At 38.0% G+C, this 25,272-nt stretch overlaps 2 protein-coding genes across 2 annotated transcripts; both read left to right on the top strand.

Annotated features, from left to right (window-relative positions):
- The first annotated feature begins 7,278 nt into the window (after window positions 1-7,278).
- LOC108477469 (uncharacterized) lies at window positions 7,279-7,854 on the top strand. Its single transcript, XM_017780016.1, has 2 exons — window positions 7,279-7,656; window positions 7,750-7,854. The coding sequence occupies exons 1-2, from the start codon at window positions 7,279-7,281 to the stop codon at window positions 7,852-7,854; spliced, it is 483 nt and encodes a 160-aa protein (XP_017635505.1).
- A 2,425-nt stretch (window positions 7,855-10,279) lies between these two features.
- On the top strand, window positions 10,280-10,654 carry LOC108477470 (uncharacterized). The gene has a single exon (XM_017780017.1). The coding sequence runs from the start codon at window positions 10,280-10,282 to the stop codon at window positions 10,652-10,654; it is 375 nt and encodes a 124-aa protein (XP_017635506.1).
- Window positions 10,655-25,272: the final 14,618 nt, after the last annotated feature.

Here is a 25,272-nt window from a genome sequence, read left to right as displayed (position 1 = left end):
TTAGGAATAGATTAGAATACAAGTGACATGTCACTAGGATACTTGAATTCCGAACTCGTTGAGTTGAGTCCGAGTTCACTTATGGATGCGAATGCCCCAGCTCGTTGAGTTGATTCTGAGTTCACTTATGGGCGGGTTACATGGTAGCTTGGCTACATAAGTTCCACAGGCTATTGAGTTTGTCTAGCTGTGGGTATGACACTTACGTTCATGAAATCCGCGTATTCGAATTATATTTCAATGTGTTCAATGGGTGAATCTTAAGTGAATGAGAAGAATGCCTAAAACAAAGGTGACAAATTGGTAAATGTGATGAATGAGAAAATTTGACAGGTATGTGCTTAAATCCTCGAGTTGAGAACTTGGTATGATGAAATCGTAGAAAGATATTAAATGTAAATGAAACATGAATGTCTTGGTGTTGTTTATACAAATGATGTTTTATGTGGAATTTCATGATTATGTTACTTGCTATTTGCATGTGAACTTACTAAGAATTTATGCTTACCCCCTTCTTTTCATTCATTGTAGTTGTTGACAAGCCGGCTTGAGAATCGGGATAGGTCGAAAACTCGTTCACACTATCCGAAGGCCTAAATTGGTAAAATGGCTTGTGTGTTTTGAATGTGGCATGTATGCCAAAATACTCACTTTGTGTAAATGATCTTATGATATGGATATGGTTTGGAAAGAAAAGGGTTTGTAAATGATTAGCCATTGGAATGGCCAATCTAAGTCATATTTGATGTTATGTATGTTTAAAATGCTATTTAGTCCATGAAAATCTATAGTAAAGTAAAATTTGCCATAAAATAGAATCTGATAGCAGCAGTAATGTAAATTTGAAAAATAACTAAAAATAGTATAAATAGAATTAAATGATGAGTAAGTTATGAAATTTAAGCCTGATGAGTCTATTTTCATATGGATGGAACAAAAGAGGTATACGAGTTATATTTTGTGAGATATTTAAGTTTTGGTGGAATAGGGTCAGGGTGATCTCTGTATCCCCTATTCTGACTTTAAAAATTCACTATAAATTTTACAAAAAAAATTAGGAGTTTTATCTTACTTGTATGAAATCCTTATTGAGTCTAGTTTTATAAGAAACAAACGGCATAGTCATTGAAACTCTGTACAGGGAGATATCTGATTCGTAATACACAGGGGTCAGAGTAGTTGAACCCTAAAATAGGGGAGACTTTAACTAATAAACTGTACTAATTGGCTTGACCAAAAATTCTAGAAAAAAATTAGTAAATATATATATGAGTATAGTTTTAGGGAAAATTTACAGATATTAATTTTGAGTTTCGGAACTCGAGATATGAATTTTTAAGCGACTGTGATGCAGTTGGCCAGCTTGTCTGGAAATTTTAAAAATAAATTGTTTGAGCTGTTAAAATAATGAATTAAGTTTAGTAACACCTCAAGCTCGACTCTGGCGACGGTCTCGGGAGTGAGGGCGTTACAAACACAGCCGTACGACACAGCCGTGTGAACCAACAGGCCCATAGAACACAGGTATGGGACGAATTTTAGACGCGCCCAAATTTAAAAATCGCGAAACACAGGGACTAAAATTAAGCACGACCGTGTGCCAAAAATCTATATAAACCCCTCACTATTCATCATCCCCTTCCGCAAAATCCCTAACCCTAGCCGCTGCAACTCCTTAACATGCCCCTCTTGCCACGCCCGTGTGCCGACCACAACACTACCATCGATGACCCAAGCTCCTCCCTCTACCAAGCTCTTGCGTTTGTTCATTCTTTTCTCTTCATTTCGTTTACTAATTTGATTTTTCTTGTTTTATTTTGACTGTTAATCTTCATAGTTCTAATAATAGCAATGCTTATACCCTTTGTTTCTTGCTATTCTCGTTGATGGATTATGGTACATTCATTCTTGGGTTGCCATGGACTTCAATCTATTTCTCATATTATCATTCCCATATGCATTCATTCATTAGGCATTATTCTCGTATTCCTATTCATAGTAATGACTTAAAATATCTGATCAGGTTATTTTTTAGCATAATCTTTTTTAGTACATGACTCCTATGAAGTATCTCTATTTAGTTCTAACATGCATTGCATATTTTTCCATGCAAATGTTAAGGAGTGCTTTTATTATTGTTTATTTCATCTTGCCATTGTAGATATCATGTCAAATCGTGGTAAGAAAACTGTTGTCCCCGCTTCAAAGAAGAGGAAAGGAGCAGCGTCCTTCTTGGGTCCTACCGCGGAGATCAGGCACCCCTTTATTCAGTTTTCCTTGGGACCCCAAGAAGAACTCTTTCAGATACTTCGGGCCCGACCCTTAGGTGTGGGCCGCTACATTGACTGGGCCACAATTGAACAAGTCCAACTGGCTGACGCGGTCAAAGCCCTTCTGTCGACTGATCCATGGGAGCTCTTCTTTGAGATCATCGAACCGACATACCTCAGTGCTCACACTGGAACTCTGTTCGACCTTTCACTTCCAAATCGTTATGATAGAGCTTGATGATCCAGGAACGGTCCAGTTCTGCCTTGGTGGTTTGGTTAGCCAGTTGAGCGTACCTGAGTTTGGAATCGCACTGGACTGTACACGGAGGAGTTCATGGACGACAACGAACTCGACACCTTCCATCGCCATATCCAGTATTCTCCTTCGAAGTGTTGGAGTGCTTTAGTCCCTGACTCGACCACCTATGATCCTAGCCGCTCTAAGGCATCAGCCCTCGCCCAATCCTTGTGGTACCTACACGCCATCTTGGCCCACACTCTGACAGGACGGCGAGAGAGCATCGGTGTCATCAACACTCACGACGCCTATTTCTTGTGGAGCATGGTGAACGGGCACGTCTTCGACCTTGCCTATTTCATTGCCCTCACCATCCGCCATCAGACAGAGCGGCATAGGAGATGAGTCATCTCCATTGGCCCCTATGTGACTAGACTAGCACGGTATTACGAGCTCCTCAACACAGCAGCACAATCATCCTCCCTCACCCTTATCAGCCAGATGTCCCCATAGAGCATCTCGAGCATGCTTCATATGAGGATAATCGAGCGACGACATGGAACCAACCCTCCTCAATATTACCTCGTCCAATCAGCCGAGCAGAAGGATCCAGAGGACATTCCTGATAATGTCCCTCTACGACACGAGGACCCACCATCTCAGTTACCACCCATCCATCGTCTAGTTCATGCGGCGGCTTCATACTATGACATCTCTGAGCACCTTACTCGATTTGAGCATAGTGTTTTTAGCGCTTTGATCACATTGATGCTACTCTTCATCAGATTTCTCAACACCTTCACATCTCATTGCCACCACCACCTCGCGAACCATCCGGCGATGACGATGTTTAAAAACTTGTTATTTATTATTTTTATTTTCACTTTTATCTTTATTTATCTTCTTATAGTACTTTTTATTTTATTTTCCTTTAATACTATTTCATTTTTAGGTTTTATAATTTTTATTGAACAATTTATGCTTTCAGCTATTTCTTTCGAGTAATTATGCTTCTTTATATTTCCTAAAGAGTTCTTGATTTTATCATAGTCATTAAGAGCTCCAAAGCTCACCATCACTTAGGAACTTGAAACTCCACTGGAAAAGGTTCTCCACGGCTGCCATGTCTCGCCCGACCACCACGATAACATCTTCGCTAGACACTGTGGTTGTAGAACCCAACCTCTACCACCACCGGAGTATCCTCCTCCAATCTTATCATTGCCTTGGCCTATTATTCTCTATAACTCCAATTCAAGGAGTCCATTCATCATTCAGGAAGTTTCACTTCTCTCCCTATCTTATGATCTTATATCTATATCGTCGTAAATCTAACTTTGTACATTGAGGGCAATGTACATCTTAAGTGTGAGGGGGTTGTTTATATCTTTATCAGAAAAATCCCTAAATTTTATCTTATTCTTATGTGATCTTCTCATATCAATATTAGAATGAATTTTGATTAATTTATGATATTTATTGATATGTCTTGAATTAAAACATAGGCATTCATGCATTGATGGTTTAAACTTTAAGGAATTAGAGAATCAAGCATGATAAGTTGATTTTTGAGTTTTAAAAATTTTTAAGTTGTTTCCCTAAGTTCAGGTATTATCTTGAGTTGAAATTCACAGGTTTAACATCAAAAAGCCATAATTTTTGTGAGATCTTGAACCTTTAAGAGCATTTATTATTTCTTTCATGCTCACTTTTGTTGTTGCTTTGAGTGCGTCAATCTTGATTTGTTATTCTAGAACTTTCTTGATTATGCATGTCAAGACTACACCATTTGATTTGATATGACAAGATGATAAAGGCACTTAGGTTTAACCCACTCACTCCATAAAAGCCTACCTTCACAATTAACCTTTAATGAACCCTCTTGAGCCTAATAACCCATTCATTGATTTACCCTTAATATTAACCCATAACCAATTATTGTTGAAATCCTTTAAATTAATTTTATCCCTATTTTTGGCGATATTTGATTTGAATAAATTGCTTAGCTATGTTTTATTTTTGATAGATAGCCTATGTTATTTGACTTGTTCTTAAAAAAAAATACAATACATACATATATATTAGTAGTAATTTGTTGTTTTTGAGCTTAAGTGTTTAATTCCATATTCTGAGAAGAAGCTCACTTGTATTCGATTGATAATTAGTTATTTTTCTAGTTAGGTAATTTTTCAATTCAATCTCGATTCTAACCTGTTCTTTCAGTTTGTGACCACAACCCCTAACCAAAGCCACATTACAACCCTCTAAAGACCTTTTGATTGATGTATCATCTCAATATATAGTGGTGGAGATTTGATTTTCATGCAAGCCTATGGTAATAACTTTTCATATTGACTAATGAGTGCTTCATTTATCGTCCTCAAACAACTCGAGTGATTTGAGTGAATCTTTAGTGAGGATTTTAAACTTTGTGATATTTTGAATCAAATGTAATCATTTAGATGAGGGGAGACACATATGTTTTCATGATAAAATGCTCAACTTGGAATGTTTGAAACTTTGATGTTCTTCTAGTTGATTTCTCATTGTATGATTACTTATGGTTTATTTTGAGATATTATTCATAGGGGTTATAAGTTGAGAAGAATTTTTTTTGATTGTGAGTTGAGGATTTTGCTTGAGGACAAGCAAACGCTAAAGTGTGGGGGTTTTTGATAAACTGTAATTTATACATATTTTTATCCCATGCTTAGCACATTTATGGATGATTTCTCCTTAGATTTGGTGAATTCGATACTCCTAATTCTTTAATTTCATTTTTTATACTTAGGTGAGCACAGGAGAGTAAAAGGAACGAGAAACGGGTCGAAAATGGAGAAAATGGGCCAACGTGGGAAATCAACACGGCCTGGACTTCCTTACATGGGTAGACCACACGCCCGTGCCTATTTAACAACCTTGAACACTGATTGAAGAAATCGTACACGGGTGTGTACCTGTTGAGCCCAAGTCTAATTCTATTCGGAAAAGGGCACTCTTTAACGCTTTTATGCATTCTAAAGCCTATTTAAACACACTAGAGGAGGATTAGAGGAGACACATAGAGTAAGAGGCAAGGAATTACTCAAGGAAAGCCGATTGATCCATCTCAGAAGCCGGATTCATCGTCAAGACTGAGGATCTCCCTTCAATTTCCTTCAGAAGTTTTGGGTTTGCTTTATGTTTTGTTATATTTATTCTTTTGAGATGTTTTCTTTCATTATTATAAACTAAACCCCCTAAATACCTAAGGGGAATGAAACCTAAGACGGATCTTGTTATTATTATCTGAATTGTATGATAAATATTTGACTTGTTCTTAATTATGTGTTCTTAATTCTTGTTTTAATATTCCAGGATATTGATTCAAGTTAATGCGCTTATTCAGAGGAGCAAAAGTCCTTGTCTAAGAGTAAATTTGTTGTAATTAAGCGGAGTTGATTGCACGCCTAGAGATAGGGTGCCAAGATTTTGCCGGATTAGGGTGAAACCTAATAAGGGAGTCCATAGATCGAGTTAATGCAACACTAGGGTGTTAATTAGAAAAAGATTTCAATTAATCAACCTAGGGTTAGACGTTATTAGTCTTGAGAGAGATAATAATAGAGATTTCTACGGATCAAGTCAAATGAATAAATCGTCTGAATCAGAGTCAAATAACAAGTGAAGTCTAGGTGGATTTTTCCTTGGGTATTGTCTTAATCAATCGAGTTTTACCAAAAGCTTTTCCCCAATTTTCTCTCTATGCACCCTTAGTTTAGTTAATTAGTTTAGATAAACAAATCCCTTAATTTTTAAGCTAGATAATAAAAAGAAAGTAATTACAAGTACTCTTAGTTCCTTTGGGTTCGACAATCCAGTCTTGTTAAAGCTATACTTCTGTTCGATAGGTACACTTGCCTTCATCGTGATAATAGTTAGTTTCAAGAATGATTAATTATAAATTTTAAACCTGTCGCGAATATCACGTATCAGTTGGACAAAATGTTGTGACATTCAGATATGGGAATACATCTACTTAGGGCAATTACAATCCCAGACAAGGAAATTACAATTAATAGCAGTAGAACTACAATCAGCACACTTAGATAAATCCACAACAAGGCCAAACACATCCACGCCAAAATCTGATGTAGCCACAAAACTCATCAATACCAAATCAACATGTTTAAGGACATCGGTAACAACTGTACACTCAAGCTTCAATTTCTGACCTTTTAGCAACTCTTTAGGAGTTAATGCGGGAGCATATTACCGTACAGAAGCTATGTTTAAGGGAATTCATCTTCCATTTGAGCATTGGAGGTACAGTTAGGCCAATTTGCTTCAAATCTAAATACTAGACCACCAAGTTCTTTACCTAGTGACACGAAAAATCCTAGTCCAAGGGGGAAAGAACATTGTAAGGTTATCATTCTTAGAAGTGGTAAACAAACTAGGAAACCATTTATCGACTCTACTACAGCACCTCAAGATGCGAATGGAGTGATCACTGGTGAGAAGTTTGAATCTGAAGAATTTTTCAATGCATCAGAAAAAGAAGTTCCACAAATTGTAACTCATATGCCTACTATTCGACCTTTAAAACTATCAATGCAATCAAAGGTGTCGGTGCAAGTAGATATATCCCTGCCTTTACCCTTCCCACAAAGATTCAGGAAGAATGAGCATGACAAGCAATATTAGCATTTCCTGGACACACTGAAGCAACTGTAGATCAACATTCCTTTAGTTGATGCTTTAGTACAAATTTCAAGTTATGGAAAATTTATGAAAAACCTCTTGTCCAAGAAGAAAAAGCTCGCTGATATTGAAACTATTGCACTAACAGAAAGTTGTAGTGATATTTTGACGAACAAGTTGCCCCCTAAATTGAAAGATCTTGAGAGCTTTACCATTCCATGTTCAATTGGCAATCAGTATTTGGGTAAGGCTTTATGCAACTTGGGAACTAGCATTAACCTAATGCCACTATCTACTTTTAGGAAGTTGGGAATTGGTCACGTGAAATCTACTATGGTGACATTACAACTCACTGATCGATCCTTGGCTCAACCTGGACGGCAAATAAAAGACGTCTTAGTTCGTATGGATAAATTCATTTTTCTGGCTGATTTTATCATACTTGACTATGTGACAGACAAGGAGGTTCCCATAATCTTGAGACAACCATTTTTAGCCAGCAGTTGAACTCTGATTGATGTGTATAAAGGTGAACTAACCATGCGACTTAATGATTAGCAAGTCACCTTCAGTGTTTTTGAATCTGTTCCATGCAATAACAAAGAAGAATGCCATACTATTGATGTGCTAGATGATCTAATTGAGGAAGAATTCAATGGCTAAAGCATAGCACTCTTTCAAGAGTTTGTAGTGGCATCTAATTTTGAATTCTTAGCTGATTGTGACAGCACGGTTGAAGCTCATAATCTTCAACTCAAGCATGGATGGCAGATTGAATCCTTAGACCTAGCCAATAGAATAACCCCAATTTTCAAACCATCTATTGAAGAAGCTCCCACTCTAGAATTGAAACCACTACCTCATCATCTTTAATATATCTTTCTAGGTGATCACAATACTCTCCCCATTATTGTCTCCGCAACACTAGACGCAACTCAAGAAGAGAAATTGGTCCATATTCTCAAGCAATATTAACAAGCTATTGCCTGGATTGTTGTCGATATTTAATGTATTAATCCTTCTTTTTGCATGTATAAGATCAAGTTGAAAAATGAAGGCAAGCAATTAATTGAACATCAAAGAAGATTAAATGAGAAGATGAAGGAAGTTGTCGATAAGGAAATCATAAAATGGCTTGATTATGGAATTATTTACCCAATTTCTAATAACAATTGGGTGAGTCCAGTGTAATGCGTGCCTAAAAAGAGTGGCATCACTATGGTTCACTACGATAAGGATGAATTAATTCCTGCACACATTCCCACGGGATGGCGAATTTGTACAGATTATCCCAAATTGAATGCGACCACAAAGAAGGATCACTTCCCACTTCCTTTCATCGACCAAATGCTGGATCGACTTGCTAGAAAAGCCTATTATTGCGTTTTAGATAACTATTTTGGGTACAATCAAATTGCTATTGCACTGGAGGATCAGGAGCAAGCAACGTTCACCTGCCATTTTAGTACTTTCTCTTTTTGCCATATGCCTCTTAGTCTTTGTAACGCATCAACCACATTTCAAAAGTGCTTGATGGCAATATTCTCATATATGATCGAAGACTCTTTAGAGGTGTTTATGGATGATTTTTCAGTCTATGGGAATGATTTTGATCATTGTGCTGACAATTTGGATAAAGTACCGAAGCAATGTGAGGACACACATCTTGTCCTGAATTGGGAAAAATGTCATTTCATGGCAACTGAAGGCATTGTGTTAGGACATTGCATCTATAGTCAAGGCATTCAAGTAGACAAAACTAAGGTGGAAATCATTGAGAAATTACCTCCACCAACCAACGGGAAAGGTATCTACAGTTTTTTGGGACATGCGGGGTTTTACTGACGGTTTATTAGAGATTTTTCAAAAATTGCAAATCCCTTATGCTCATTGCTAGAACAGAATCGAAAATTTTTCTTTGGCGATGCATGTCTGAATGCCTTTATTCAGTTAAAAAAGAAGCTAGTGAATGCACCCATTGTCGTTGCACCTGATTGGTCTCAACCTTTTGAAGTTAAATGCGGTGCAAGCGACTTTTTTGTGGGTGTAGTGCTAGGACAATGACAGGGAAAAATATTTGACGCCATTTATTATGCTAGCAAAACTCTTTCATATGCTCAACTCAATTATACCACAACAGAGAAAGAATTGTTGGCTATAGTCCTTGCTTTCGACAAGTTTTGTTCCTATCTTGTTGGCAAAAAGGTTACTGTATTCACTGAACATTCGGTGTTAAGATATCTCTTTTTGAAAAAGGATGCCAAACCAAGACTGATACTTTGGATATTATTGTTGCAAGACTTTGACATCGAGATAAAAGACTGTAAGGGTTCAGAAAATCAAGTTACAAACCATCTATCTCTGTTGGAAGTTAGAAGTAAAGAAGGAAACATACTTCAAATTGTCGACACATTCCCATATGAAAAGTTATTTGCTGTAGATGCAACCCCTTGGTATGCAGATTTTGTTAATTATCTAGTGTGTGGAAAACTCTCATTGGGTGTCACAGGCCATCAAAAAGAAATATTTCTTCGTGACGTAATGAAGTATCATTAGAATGAGCCATATTTATTCAAGGTATGCAATGACAACATTATTCGACATTATGTTCCGGAAGAGGAGATGCTTTCAATCCTGAAGCATTGTCATGATGCTCCTTATGGAGGTCATTTTTAGTGGTATGAGAACTACTGCTAAAGTTCTCCAATCAGGATTCTACTGGACGACATTATTAAAAAATGCCCACAATTTTGTGAATCAATGTGATAGGTGTCAGTGCACTGGTTCTATATCCTGACGCAATGAAATGTTACAGCAGCCAATTATGGAGGTTGAATTATTCGATGTTTGGGGTATGGATTTTATGAGACCGTTTCTGAGTTCATTTGGAAATCTATATATATTAGTAGCTATTGACTACTGCTGTTGTAGTCCCAAAGGGTAATGCAAAGACAGTGCTAAACTTTTTTGTCACAAGTATACACTCACCCAATTTGGCACACCAAAGGCAGTGATTAGTGATCAGGGTACACACTTTCATTGTAACCAAGTGGTGACCGCACTGAACATATATGAAGTTAATCATAGAATGGCTACTACTTATCATCCGCAAACCAATAGACAAGTTAAGAACATTCTTGAGAATTTTGTAAACCCTTCGAGGAAAGATTGGTATTCCCAACTAGATGACGCTTTATGGGCATTGCGGATAGCATACAAAACTCGTTTAGGGATGTTGCTATATCAATTAGTTTATAGGAAAGCATGTCACTTGCCAGTTGAACTGGAACACAAAGCAATGTGGGCAATTAAGCAAGTGAATAGGGATTATGAAGTGGTTGGAAAGAAAAGATTGTTAGATATCACTAAACTAGAGGAAATTAGGAGAAATGCTTATGAAAATGTTGCAATTTACAAGGAAAAGACCAAACGATGGCATGACAAGATTATTTTACGGCAATAATTTATCATAGGTCAACAGGTTTTATAAATCAATTCTCGATTTAAATTGCACCGAGTTAAATTACGTTCACGTTGGTCTAGACCTTTTTGAAGTTGTTGCTATATTTTCTCATGGTACAGTCACAACTCGAGATCTACGTGATGGACACCAGTTCAAAGTACATGGACAGATGCTGAAACACTATTTTGGAAATAATGATCAAAAGCAAGCAGAGAACATTAAATTGGTCAAAAAATTTTAATTTTTAATCAGTATTTCGTGATTTTAGTTTATTTTATTTTATTTATGTTTTGTTAAAGTTTGTTTTCTTTCTTTTTTTTAGAATAATTAGGTACAATTGTCAACTCATTAAAGTCTTACTGTCAGCATATTCCATATGTCTGAACTACCATTTATAGCTTTTCAGAATTCAGAGAAAGTCATATTCCATAGTTGGATCAAAACTCACTTAGTTGTTTGATCCTTATAAGCAGTCACAATTTCTGTTGGACACAGCTCTTCCTACCTGCCCTATATCTTTCCACAAAACAACACACCTCTCCATCTTCCTCTTTCACTCACTATAAATGCTTCACTGTACCGATTGTAACGCATTCAAGCAACCATTTTTATTTCTTTTATCTTCTAAAAATCCTATCTTTTTACCTTTAAACCTTTTTCCCTCAACAAAAGATGGCAAAAACAAGAGGCTCGGTCAAGAAAGCCATCAAAACTATTAGGGAACATGCATCCTCTATTGCCACAATCTGTGAATCGGAATCCCCCAGGCCAATGCAGACAAAAGAGCCAGTAGTCTTTTTGAATAAAGCGGCAAAGGAATGATTTCACAATAACACATTGAAGTGCAACTTTCATCCCAAGCAAGGCATTTCTCTTTCGCCATAACAACATTTGGGTAAACAAGTCTCTAAAACCATCTCAAAGTTAAAGTGGAAAACTTTTTGCAACCATCCTAGAAGCTACTCGCCTTCACTGGTACGTGAATTTTATGTGAATCTTTACGGTCATGAGTTATTGTTTATTTTCATTCGAGAAAGTTTAATACCACGAGACGTTGCAAACATCAACGAGCTGTACAAAACCAAGGTCAATGTCGACGAACACTCTGAGCTCATGGATGGTATCATAGACAAAAAATGAGACATGTTTGTGAGAGACTTACGTGTCGAGGAGCAGTTTGGACGGGTTCCCATCAAAAGAACTATACGATGCACCGTCACTTCCTTAAGCTGCAAGAAAGAATAACTCGAGCAAGAATATGCCGATACTGAAGGAGGCGGAGACCAACAAGACAAAAAAGGGAAAAGCCAAAGCCGACAGTAAAAGAACTAACTTGAATACAAATACATCTTTATGGTGCAAACTGAAGGATGTCAAAAAAATGGTAAATTCCATCAACAATAGGCAGATCAAGCTTGTCACTACAGTAGAAGATATAGAGAGATCCTAGAATTTTTTTTATGCTTATAGAAAAGCTTAAAACAGTTTTATTATAGCCACATTAGGCCAATTGAGCCCATCCTTACTACCAGAATTCCCTATGTTTCCACCAATCATTCACAATTATGACCTCTCTTCCTCAGGTGACGACTTAGAAGACCCATTGTGCTGGTCTCTGATAATGAGAAAGAATAGGAATCCAAGGACATTGAAGAATGCTTGCGAAAGATTGATAGCTTATTTTAGGATGGTATTTTTGCTGATCAAGAAGACACTGTTGTTGAGAAGGAAGTTGATGCTACAGAAGCAGAAGTTGTTGCTGAAGAAGAGGAAGTCGCTGAAAATGAGAAAAAAAAAGAATAAGAAGATTTTGTTGAGAAGGTTGTCACTGCACCCGAGTCTATGGGTGAAAATATTGATAATTTGGAGTGAATAAGAGTGAGACTGGTAGAAGTTGTTGAGGTCACCAGTGAGGAGCAATGCAATTCATAGGAAATAGTGGTCTACACTAGACCACTCCAAGTGGCCTCTCCTACACAAACAGCTGCAGATGATGCCGGGGCTGAGCTAGGAACTGAAGAGCAGTTTGACAACCGTGCAAAGCCCAAAGAAAAGAAAAGAAAGTGCTCTAGGGATAAAAAAATGAAAGAAAGAGGAGAAGAAACGGAGGAGAAAAAAACATCATGCAGCCACATCGACGGTTGTAGATAACTGAGTTTTGTTTTAAAACTTTAGTTATACTATTCATGCATTACAAGTAGCTGTAGGTTTTATTTTGATAAGTATACATTGTCATTGCATTTTCATTGTCATTACACTTTAGTGTTAGTGCATTAGGGACAATGTAAACTTTAAGTTTGAGGGAATGCACATGGGGCTTAGAAATGTACCCACATTTCAAAATTTTTGTTTTCAGAAATGAAGCTTGCAAGGTTTAATTATAGTAAATAAAAATTGTTTAAGAATTTTTTATTACATTCGATGCTTAATTCTTAAATCATGTAAATTTGCAATGAATGAGTTGGATAAATTTAATAGAAGGTTGTAGCTTCAATTATTTGATGAATGGATTAGGTTGCATTAGTAATGGATGACTGCTATCATTCTTTAAATCTTGAATGAATCTACTTTGTACAGTTGCTTATATATGTATATATAGTTATAAAGTAGAGACACTCCAAAGTGGGTGTAGTATGGAATGTTAAAAAGGGAACACTCTAATACAAGCCTTAGAAAAATCAATCTGGCCAAAGGTTATCGCTGTATGAGTGTGTGTCAACGCAATTACGTACTCCTTGGGGGTTTGTTCACCACATCGTTACTTCTTAGGAATAAGGGTATAGTAATGCAACGATATCCCTTATTCCAAAAAAATGTATATATGTACTTAGTATTATGCAATAAATGTTGTAATGGTAGATAGAACTTAGGGTTTGAAGCATGATGCTATCATGATAAAGTTGCAACCTTATTCATTCATGCTTATGAATTTTTGACGTAATATTCTTTCATATGAATGTGATTCATTCATTGGGAATTTAGAGGGTTCAAGTTGTTAGAATGATCATTTGCCTTAGTAAAATTTTTTGTAGCCTTGCTAGTTTCTTTTTTTACTTAAAGACAAGTAAAAACTCAAGTTTGGGGGTGTGATAGCACTAGGAAGAACATAGATTTTCCCCCTACTTATTTGTTTAGTAAATTGCATTTTTAGTTTTACTTAGCATACATTTTAGCATTTTCAGTTTAGTAAATTGCATTTTATAACTCAGTGAATCCTAGCTTATTTTATCCTCAATTTTTCTATCTTATTGCATTAATGCTGCTGCATGAGTTAATTCTAGACTGCATCCAAAATTGTCGCTGCACCTGACAGCTGTCCGAATAAGAACCAAAATTACGTGAGCTGTCCAGTCTGGTATAACCAACCTGTACGAATAAGGACAGAATAATTTTAGGGAAAGGACACATGTACTGTGGGGGAGGACATAAAAGGTGGATATGAGAAGAAAAATGGGCCTTCTTGAGTTTTTTTTTCTCTCCATCATCATCTTCATCATCCGACCTGGGAGCTTGCGGCCATGGTAGCTTAAACCTCTCACGGGTGAGCCACCGTGAAAACCAGATGCAGACTAGCTCCTGACGAGGAGACCTAAGTGCTCGACAAGAGGGAACAAAGAGATTCAGTCAAGTTGTCTATGGATATTATTCTTCATTCGATTCTTTCTTATTTCTTTCTAAATCCTGATGATTACTCTCTAATTTCTGATTGTATGGAAGTATTGATGAATTCTTGGTGAAATGTTATCTTATTTAATCTTGCTTTTATGGTTTAATCTTGGGGTTTGAATTTTTTTAACACGAAAGTGTTATTGTAGTCACTAACACTGGAAAGTGCAGTGACAGTTTGAGCCAACAAACATTACAACAGAAGTTGACTGAGGATTAGAGGAATTTAGTCCACTTGTTCTTAATAGTGCCATACTGCCATCATCAGAAGGTAAGGTTAATATGTACGGTTAAGTCTAAGATTAAATAGAGGTGTAACGCTGAGTAAGATATACATTGAATTTTATTGCATCAACAATCACCTATACTTTTATACCTTGTGAGCACTTAGTATTCTGTTGAAGATTCATGTTGGGGATCCTAGTTTATCATCACCATATTTTATTTTATTGTTTTTAAAGTTATTGAGTCAACAACTATCCTCACAATTCATCTCGTTTATATCCAGTTATTGTACCGACATTAATAGACAAAAGACATCTATCCTTTTGGGATAATATCCAATAGACTCACATCTATTTACTATACTTGCATCGACAGTGTACGCTTGCACATTATTGCTATGACATTAAGCAGTCGATCAATTTTACTGCTCTAGGAATTTGACATCGAGATTCGAGACAAAAAAGGATGCGAAAACTTGGTGGCTGACCACTTGAGTAGGTTAAAAACACCTTGTGATAACACTTCTATAAAGGACGAATTTCTTGATGAAGGCCTATTTTTGACTAAAGCACATGTCCCATATGTGGATATGGTAAATCTCCTTGCTACAGGATCATTGCCCATTGGATTAGCACGTTCCATAAAGGACAAGCTTAGAAGGGAAGCTCAATATTACATTTGGGATAAACTATACCTGTGGAAACAAAGCTAAGATCAGATAATAATACGATGTGTTCAAGAAACCGAGGCATGTTCTATTTTACTTTTTGTCATACCAAAGCTTGTGGAGCTCACTTTGGCACTAAACGGACTGCTCATAAGGTATTGGAGTGTGGGCTATACTGGCCTACAATTTTTCGAAATACCTATAATTTCTATAAATCTTGCGATAAATGTGACCATACAAGTAACATAACTAAGCAAAATCAAATGCCCCTATCCCCAATCCATGTACGTGAGATTTTGATGTGTGGGCATCGACTTCATGGGTCTGTTTATTTCCTCATTTAGAAATATGTATATAATTATTGCAGTAGACTATGTTTTTAAGTGGATAGAAGTAAAGCCTACTCATAAATGACAATGCTAAGACTGTTGTGGAGTTTCTAAAACGAACTATTTTTTCTAGGTTTGGCACACCTCGAGCCTTGATTAGCGATTGTGGAACCCATTTTTGCAATAGAGCCATGGACGCACTTATGAAAAAATATGGAGTTCACCACCATATAGCTACAACATATCACCCCTAAACGAACTGCCAAGCGAAAGTCTCGAGCCGAGAAATCTAGACCATTTTGGAGAAACTGGTTCGGCCTAACCAAAAGGATTGCAGCCTTTGGCTAAATGACGCACTTTGGGCCTATCGGATGGCATATAAGGGACCAATTGGTATGACCCCATATCAGCTTGTTTCTGGCAAGGCTTGCCACTTTCCGGTAAAATTGGAACACAAAGCCTACTAGGTCGTACGACAATGTAACGTGGAATTGGAACCTGCGAGAAAAGCAAGGAAATTAGACATCTAAGAATTTGAGGAAATTCGTAATGATGCCTATGAAAATGCTCGTATCTATAGGGACAAAACAAAATTGTTCCATGATAATAAAATATCCCGAAAGCATTTTTCAATAAGACAAAAAATGTTACTTTATAACTCTGTACTAAAATTGTTCTCCGGTAAGCTTCAGTCTGATGGCAAAGACCCTTTATTGTAACCGAATTATTCACACATGGTACAGTTGAAATAGAAAGTGAAGAGTCGAGGAAACGGTTCACAATCAATGGTCAAAGGTTAAAGCCATTTTATGAGAATTTTCAAGCCTATATGGTATAAAAAATTCAGCTAGAATCTCCATAATACTAATAGAGACGTCAAGCTAACGATGTAAAACAAGCGCTTGATGGGAGGTAACCCAATATTTATTTTTATTATTTATTACTTTATCATTTTATTTTATTTTATTTTATTTACATGTTAATAAATTTTTCTTCTTCTATTTAGGAAAACCGACGAAAAAAATTTATATTGGAACAACATCTTGATGGAATGGGTATGCTTTAGCAAAACCCCATATTCTACCCTTATCCACATAGGAATAGCACATCCCTACTTTAAACTTATCCAAACCTACGTCCAAACACCTACCCTATAGCCAAACACCCTTCCTTCTACACCTTCAAACCCTAATTTTCCCCCACTTTCACCCAAAAATCCCTCAAGTCGCTGTTAGCCCTATCCTATACCCCGACAACTGATTTTAGAACCACCATGGTTAGGACTAGAAGCCCTACTATCGTTGAACCCTCCTTCACCGTTAATAGCCACTGGCATTGGTTCTCGACACCCCAACACGTCAACCTAGGTAACGTCGAACATTCTCCATCTCCCTTTCCTCTACGCAATGCCGAACCTTTCTCTTCTCCCTTTCTTCCACGCAAACCTTTTTCTCCTTCTTCCCCTCCACTCGCACCTTCCCACTCGACTTCACTGCCACTCTTACAGATTTCCTTTCCCCTATCATCGCCTTCGCTGATAGCTTCACACCCACTATCACCGCCATCATACTCGGCTTCCGCCCCCTCTCGTCGTTAGACCCGTTGACGGTCACAAGTTCCTTCAGCCCAACCAGTAGCCACGTCCAACAATACCACCTCCTTTGAGTCTGTCGACCCTGAGCCAGCGTCTAACTTTGACGCCAGCGTCTAACTTTGACGCCAGCACCCACGACCGTCCCATACGTTCCGATTCATCAGGGAGTCACGATGACCACTGACCGTTGCCCACCCGAGGCAAAACTTATCGGTCTCGAGTGAATATTCTACCCCCGGAATGTTGTTTAAATGGTAACTTAAAATTTGATAATGTTGTTGATCAGGACAGTTATGATCGTTTATGACATAAACAAGTAGTACCTTGCAAATGTTTATCGCTGCCTATTTTGAATGCTTTGCATATTGACATTATTGTTACCGGTAATTTTTGCAATATTGGTTGGGTTGGTAATTTTGGTGTCATTCACTGCATTTATTACGAACTGATTTTAGAATTTTATTCCACCTTTCATTTTCAACGGCATGGCCAATTCTCGTTGGACACACCTTGATTATAACATTTCGACTACTTGGTACCATACACAGTTTGTCCCTTATTGATTTTAATATTGCACTAACTTTTGTGATAGAGGATTACGTTATGTCCACTGACTATGAGAACAGTTTGTGTACTTTTCCAGTAGACTTCAAGGCTATCAAGGCCTTTGCTTTATTAACAGACAATGCTGAAACCACATATAGCCTTAAAACATCAAAGGATTTGTGGTTTCATAACCCTGCCTTATGTTACATATGTGACAGCCCAAAATTGACCCTAGTCGGGATGTGGTTTCGGGACCACAAAATCGAGGCGTAAAATTAATTTATAATTTATTTTGATGCCTATAATATGTGTTAATTCATGTGTGACATTTTTGATGTTTCGATTTAGAGTTATAAATGTGAATTTCACTAGAAAGGACCTAGTAGTAAACTTTGAAAGTATGATGGGGAAATATGTGATGACTAGTTGATAATGCATGCAAAAATAAGGGATTTGCATGTCAAATTTCCCCCCCAACATGAAGTGGCCGGCCATGACAAGGGAGTATGGGCTAAACATGTCATGAAACATGTTTTGTTGGTGCATTAGGGTGAAATAATAAACAAAGGTGTATGGGTGATAAAAGAATGAAAAAAAAATGTGTGTGAGTGTGGTATCCCCCCCCCCATTGCCGTGAGTTGTAGAGAAAGAAAGAAAAAAATTTGTTCACCCTTTCTTTGAGCCAAAACTAAGGAAGAAGGAGGGATTTTTGCTCCATTTTTGGTTTAGAAGAGATCTAGAAGGAGATTGGCTATACTTGCATCAAGATTAAGGTAAGTATGAGGTTGTGTCATGAGATTCATGCATGTTTTAGTTGCTAACTTGATGTTCATGTTAGCCATGGTTCAAATCCTTGTTATGCCATGGAAATGGTATTTGGCCAAGGTTGATATTGTGTTGAAGCCATTGCATGCTAAATGTGAAGCTTGCTAATGATGCATGTAATGACGGATTGACTACTCTTGAAATTTCTTTTTAGTATTCTTGAGTAGGGCATTGAGTCCTTTGTTTAACCATGACCAAAAATTAAGAGGAGTATGGTGTGTGAGGTGTTCGGCCATGGTATGCTCATGAGCATGGTTTATGCTTCTTGCATGATAGTTAAAAATTGTGTTTTGCATGGTTATGGACACCTTGAAATTCGGCCTTGCACCTATATGTGTATATACGTTTGCACATGATGTATTGGTATGACATATATACTACCTGTAACACCCCAAACCCGTGGCCGTCACCGGATTTGACCACGTGGTGTTACCGGGCTTACTTCCCTTATTTCTCTCTTGGAAATATTTAATTTCCGTTCCAGGCAGGCTAGCTAACTGCATCACTGTCACCTTAAAAATCATATCTCGAGTTCCAGAACTCGAAAATCAGTTTCGTAAATTTTCTCTGAAACTAGACTCATAATCCCATCTAAAAATATTTTTCTAGAATTTTTGGTCGAGCAAATTAGTACAGTTTATTAGTTAAAGTCACCCCTGTTTCAGAGTTCGACTACACTGACCTTTGCGCATTACGACCTGGATATCATCTCGTACAGAGCTCCAATGCTCATGCCGTTTGTTTCTAATGAAACTAGACTCAAAGGGGAATCTATGCATATAAGGCATGACTCCTAATTGTTTTTGGATAATTTATGGTAAATTTTCAAAGTCGAAATAGAGGATCAAGAAACCGTTCTGGCCCTGTCTCACGAAATCTCGAATATCTATTAAAATACGGCTCATATGGTCGTTTCGCTTCGTCCATATGAAAATAGATTCATCAAGGTTCAATTTCATAATTTATTCACTATTTAATTCTACTTCTACTATTTTTAGTGATTTTTCCATCTCACCTCACTGCTGCTGGCAGCATCTGTTACTAAAGCAAACAATGACTATTTCATAATTCTTCCATGGCCAACTATTTCATCATACATAATACAAACTATGGCCACCTTGTAAAAATTAAGGTTTCTAAGGCTCGAAACTATAGGTTTTAGAATCACACTCAACCGACCACATAGGCCATTTTCGCATGGCTTAACGTTTACAACCCAAAATTCAACAAAACAAAATAGCCTATACATGCCAATTGTTCTCCTAGTTCAACTACGAAGACAATACCAAAAGATTTCCAGCCGGTGTTATGACTTCAACGACGGTTCCGAGCACGCAAACGATACGAGTCCAAGAGACCTAAAATGGGTGACAAGAAAACACCGAGTGAGTTTATAACTCAGTAAGTCATAAGCATTCGACAACCATCCATTAATAAAATTATCACAACATGAGACAATAAACGAGGCTAGGTACTCCATCCATATCGAAACTATACCATAATTCCTCGGACCTTTCGGTTCAATCTCATACCAAGTCATACATCCACATTTCATATTCTATACAATAAGATATTTGAGGCATTTTTACACACCAACTCATTTTCACCACAATCATACAATTGCAATCATCACATAGATTTAAAGCTTACCAAGCTCAACCCCGAGCATGAACATATTGCCCATTCGTCATGAGCTCAAGGTACTTACCCGATCCGCTGTCCGGGATTAACTCGATAATGTCGCACACTCAGTGCCAATTGTAATGCAAGAGCATATAGTGAATCCGCACACTTAGTGCTATATATATTCAGCTCACACACTTAGTGCTATATAATCAAACTCGTACACTTAGTGCTGTACAATTTTAAACCCGCACACTTAGTGCCACTCTTGTCACCGTGTCCATTTATACCCGCACACTTAGTGCCGAGACCAATACCTTATGCATTTTGCTGCCTTTATACATTCAAGAATGGCATCATTCCATACACATACATTTCCATTTACACATCAACTCATTTAAACACAATTGCATATATATTATGATCATTTAAATCAACACCAAATATATGCTTAATGACTTACCTTGTGTTGGGTAAAATGGTTCCAACTCGCTATTCGATGTTCTTTCCTTTGCTTTTGCTTGATTCTCCCCTCTAGCTTCTTGAGCTAATCAATAAATTAACTAGTTTAACCATCTTGCCAAATATTTATACATATATACATGACATCAACAATACTATCATCATTAATTCATCAATTCACAAAGTTTTATTTCACGAACATTTGACCCATTTTTACCCCATATGGCGAATGCTACATTCATTACGCAACTAGCCATTCAACAATTTTCAACCTCATTACCACCCTTTTTATGTCTAATTGTCTAAATGAGATCATAAACATGCCTAACTATAGCCGAATGTGCAACATTAATCTAGCATTTCCATTGCATTTAACACTTAACATTTACCCCATCTAGGCCAAATTTTGCTAGCACACAAGCCTTTGGTCGAATGTCCTTGACCTCTAGTCACCCAAAATTTCTTTGTTCTTTAAAATTCATCCAAGACCACATTCGCACTTCCAACTAATAATTTAGGTGCTCTCAAGCTCATTCACAAGTACTATTATATATCACATTAAGCATTAAATCATTTTGCAACATAAATTTTATAGCATGGCCGAATACTCATGCACATACACACATAACAACAAGAACTCAATGGCACAAAAATCTCCTTTTGGTTAAACATTCAACTCACTCATCTCCATGCTTTCATCACAACAACATCAAAACACTAATTAGGAAATACAACATTCTTGGCGAAATTTAACTCACCTAACAACTTAGTTTCGATCCAAGATTCAAGGAAAAATTTGAACCAATCCTCCAAACTATGCATGCATTTTCAAGAGTGGCATAAAACATACCTTCTTGTATCAAAACACCTTAGTCTAGTAAGCTCCCACTTTGATTTTCTCAAGCTTTCCCCTTTCTTCTTAGTACATTCGCCATGCAAAGAAAAATGAGAGAATGGACACTTTTTTTTTCTTTGTTTTCATCATATTCCCTTTTTTTTTTTCAATTTCATTTCTTTATTCTCCCTTACATCATGCACTAGGCCAACATGTCTAGGACATGTTTTCCTTGCCCATCACCTTGTCATGGCCGGCCACTCACCTTAGGAAAGGGGTTATTTGACATGCAAGGACAACCATTTTCCCACATGTATTAATAGGCCACCTTACATTTGCCTAGCACATTTCTAAATTTTCTCACATAAGTCCTAATCACTAAAATTCACCTATAATTAAGCAAAAATTCAATTAAGAAATTTTCACACATGCTTATTCACATATTTAGACAGTAACTATCATACTCAAAAAATTTAGTGACTCGGTTTAGCGGTCCCAAACCGCTTTCCGACTAGGGTCACTTTCGGTCACACAACTCTCCCCACTTAAGAAATTTTGTCCCGAAAATCTTACCGTAAATAGGCTCGGTATCGCTCTTTCATAGAGTCTTCAGGTTCCCAATTGGCTTCTTCAATTCCGTGTTTATGCCACAATACCTTCACTAATGGGATTTTCTTATTGCGTAACTCTTTTACTTCACGCATCAGAATGCGAACCGGCTCTTCTTCATAACTCAAATTAGGCTGAACCTCGACCTCAGATGGAGTGATTACGTGTGTCGGGTCAGACCTATATCGTCGAAGCATCGAAACATGGAATACGTTGTGAATTTTTTCAAGCTCAGGGGGTAAAATTAATCGGTACGCTACTGGTCCAACTCGTTCGGATACTTGATACGGACCGATGAACCTCGGACTCAATTTGCCCTTACGGCCAAATCTAAGCACCTTCTTCCAAGGTGAGACTTTGAGAAATACCTTGTCTCCAACTTGATATTCAATGTCTTTTCTCCTCAAATCCGTATACGACTTTTGGCGATCCGAAGCAGCTTTCAAACTTTCACGAATTACTCGTACTTTCTGCTCGGCATCCTTAATCAAATCAACCCCGAAGATTTTACTTTCACTAAGTTCAGTCCAAAATAATGGGGTACGGCATTTACAACCGTATAAAGCCTCGTAAGGCGCCATCTTAATACTTGATTGAAAGCTATTGTTGTAAGCGAATTCAATCAAAGGCAAATATCTTTCCCATGAACCACTAAACTCAAGGATTCAACATCTCAACATATCCTCAAGGATTTGAATTATCCGTTCGGATTGACCATCGGTTTGGGGATGAAAAGCAGTGCTAAAATGCAGCTTGGTACCCAAAGCCTCTTGCAATTTCTTCTAAAATCGCGATGTAAATCTTGGGTCTCTATCCGATACGATAGAAACAGGTACCCCATGCAATCGAACAATTTGGGAGACGATAATTACGCCAATTTATCGAGTGAGAAATCCGTATGACGGGATAAAATGAGCGACTTGGTCGGTCTATCAACAATAACCCAAATCGCATCCTTCTTACTCACGACAATGGCGGTCCGGATACAAAGTCCATGGTGACTCGATCCCATTTCCACTCGGGTATCGTGATCGGTCAAGTAATCCCGATGGCACTTGATGTTCCGCTTTCACTTGTTGACATATCGACACCTTGAAACAAATTCGAAATGTCTCGTTTCATACCGGCCACCAAAATTGGCGTTTGTGTCATTGTACATTTTAGTACTACCCGGGTGGATTGACATTCGACTCATCGTGAGCCTCACTCAAAATCATCGAAACAAGTTCAATTCCTTGGAATACATAATCGACCCTTGAACGTCAAGCAGTCATTGTCGTCAATCTGAAATTCCGATTCTTCATCCAAAACACATTCGGCTCGCTTAGCGACCAATTCAACGTCGACCTTCTGAGATTCAAGTATTTGACGAATCAATAACAGTTTGGCCTCTAATTCGACTATTAGCACCTCATCGGGTGAAACGGATAGGTGAGCATCCATCGTTCTCAAGGCAAACAGTGCCTGGCGACTTAAAGCATCAGCCACCACGTTGGCCTTTCCCGGGTGATAATCGATGATGAGTTCATAGTCTTTCAACAACTCAAGCCAACGTCTTTGTCGTAGGTTTAAATCTCTTTGAGTCATCAAATATTTAAGACTCTTGTGGTCCGAATAAATATGACACCTTTCTCCAAACAAGTAATGCCGCCATATTTTCAAGGCGAACACTATGGCTGCTAGTTCAAGGTCATGGGTCGGATAGTTTCTCTCATGCGGCTTTAGTTGTCTCGACGCGTAAGCCACAACTCGACCTTCTTGCATCAACACATAACCTAACCCAAGCAAGGATGTGTCATCAGATATGACAAACTCTTTCTGGGACTCGGTTTGTACTAGTACCGAGCTGGATTAAACAGTTTTTAGTCGATCGAAACTTTCTTGACAAATTCCGACCACTCGAACTTAACATCTTTTGGAGTAGTTTCGTCATCGGTGCAGCTATCATCGAAAAAACCTTTCACAAATCGTCGATAGTATCCGCAAGCCCCAAAAGCTCCTAACTTCGGTAACATTCCTGGAGGTTTCCAATCGACTATGGTCGAAATTTTGTTCGGTCCATCCGACACCGATGCGACACCACGTGCCCCAAAAAGCTAACCTCTCTCAACCAAAATTCACATTTATTGAACTTTGCGTATAATCGCTTATCTCGTAAAATTTGCAACACTAGCCTCGGTGTTCAAGATGCTCGTTTCATCTCTCGAATAGACCAAAATGTCATCGATAAATACAACTACGAACCGATCCAAGTATGGCTCGAAAGTTCTATTCATTAAATCCATAAATACCGCAGGGCATTAGTGAGCCCAAACGGCATCACTAAGAATTCGTAATGACCGTACCTCGCTCTAAAAGCGCTTTTGGGTATGTCCGATTCTGGACCCTCAACCGATAGTACCCGACCTCAAATCTATCTTTGAAAACACCGAGGCTCCCTTTAATTGATCAAACAAATCGTCAATTCGTGGCAACGGATATTTATTCTTTATCGTCACTTTATTCAACCGGCGATAGTCGATGCACAATCTTATAGTTCCATCCTTCTTCTTCACAAACAATACTAGTGCGCCCCATGGAGAAAAACTCGGTTGAAATAAACCTCTATCCGTCAATTCTTGCAATTGAACCTTCAATTCCTTTAATTCAATTCTCGCCATACGATACGGGCTATTGAAATCGGCGTAGTACCGGTACAACTTCGATGTCAATTCCACTTCTCGAATTATTAGGGGCATCTCTTGCACACTTTATCAACGATACGATTGACCCAAAGGGTTTGACACCGAATTATTTAACTCATGAGACTCAGCAGTAGAGTCTTCTTTGGATGCTAAGGTTTCACATACATATGAATGAGTAGAGCCGGGTCAATCAATGCAATCACACTAGTATCAAAGAGAGTAAAAGTACCAGTGATAACGTCGGGGAGGATGCCTCCTCTCGTCGCGGATGGCATATGCTCTAGCAGAGCACGGGTCTCGGATCGAATGACCATATCGAGGCTCCTCTCGATTTCCACCCCTATCTCCGTAAATTCTCGGGGCCTACCTCCACCGTTGTTCCACTAGGTCTTGCACCTTGCGTCTTATTCCTCTCATCTAGCTCCGTGCAATCTCTAATGAAGTGGTCCTCGAACCGCATCCATAACAGCCCTATTAAGACTTACCCCAACATTCACCTAGGTGTCGTCTTCCACATTGGGGCATTCGTGTTTCTCTTGACGATTATTGCCCA

Source organism: Gossypium arboreum, chromosome 12 (genome assembly GCF_025698485.1).
Source record: "Gossypium arboreum isolate Shixiya-1 chromosome 12, ASM2569848v2, whole genome shotgun sequence".
In the NCBI taxonomy this organism is placed as follows: domain Eukaryota; kingdom Viridiplantae; phylum Streptophyta; class Magnoliopsida; order Malvales; family Malvaceae; genus Gossypium; species Gossypium arboreum.
The sequence above is the reverse complement of the archived record's forward strand: the minus strand, read 5'-3'. Positions and strand labels throughout refer to the sequence as shown.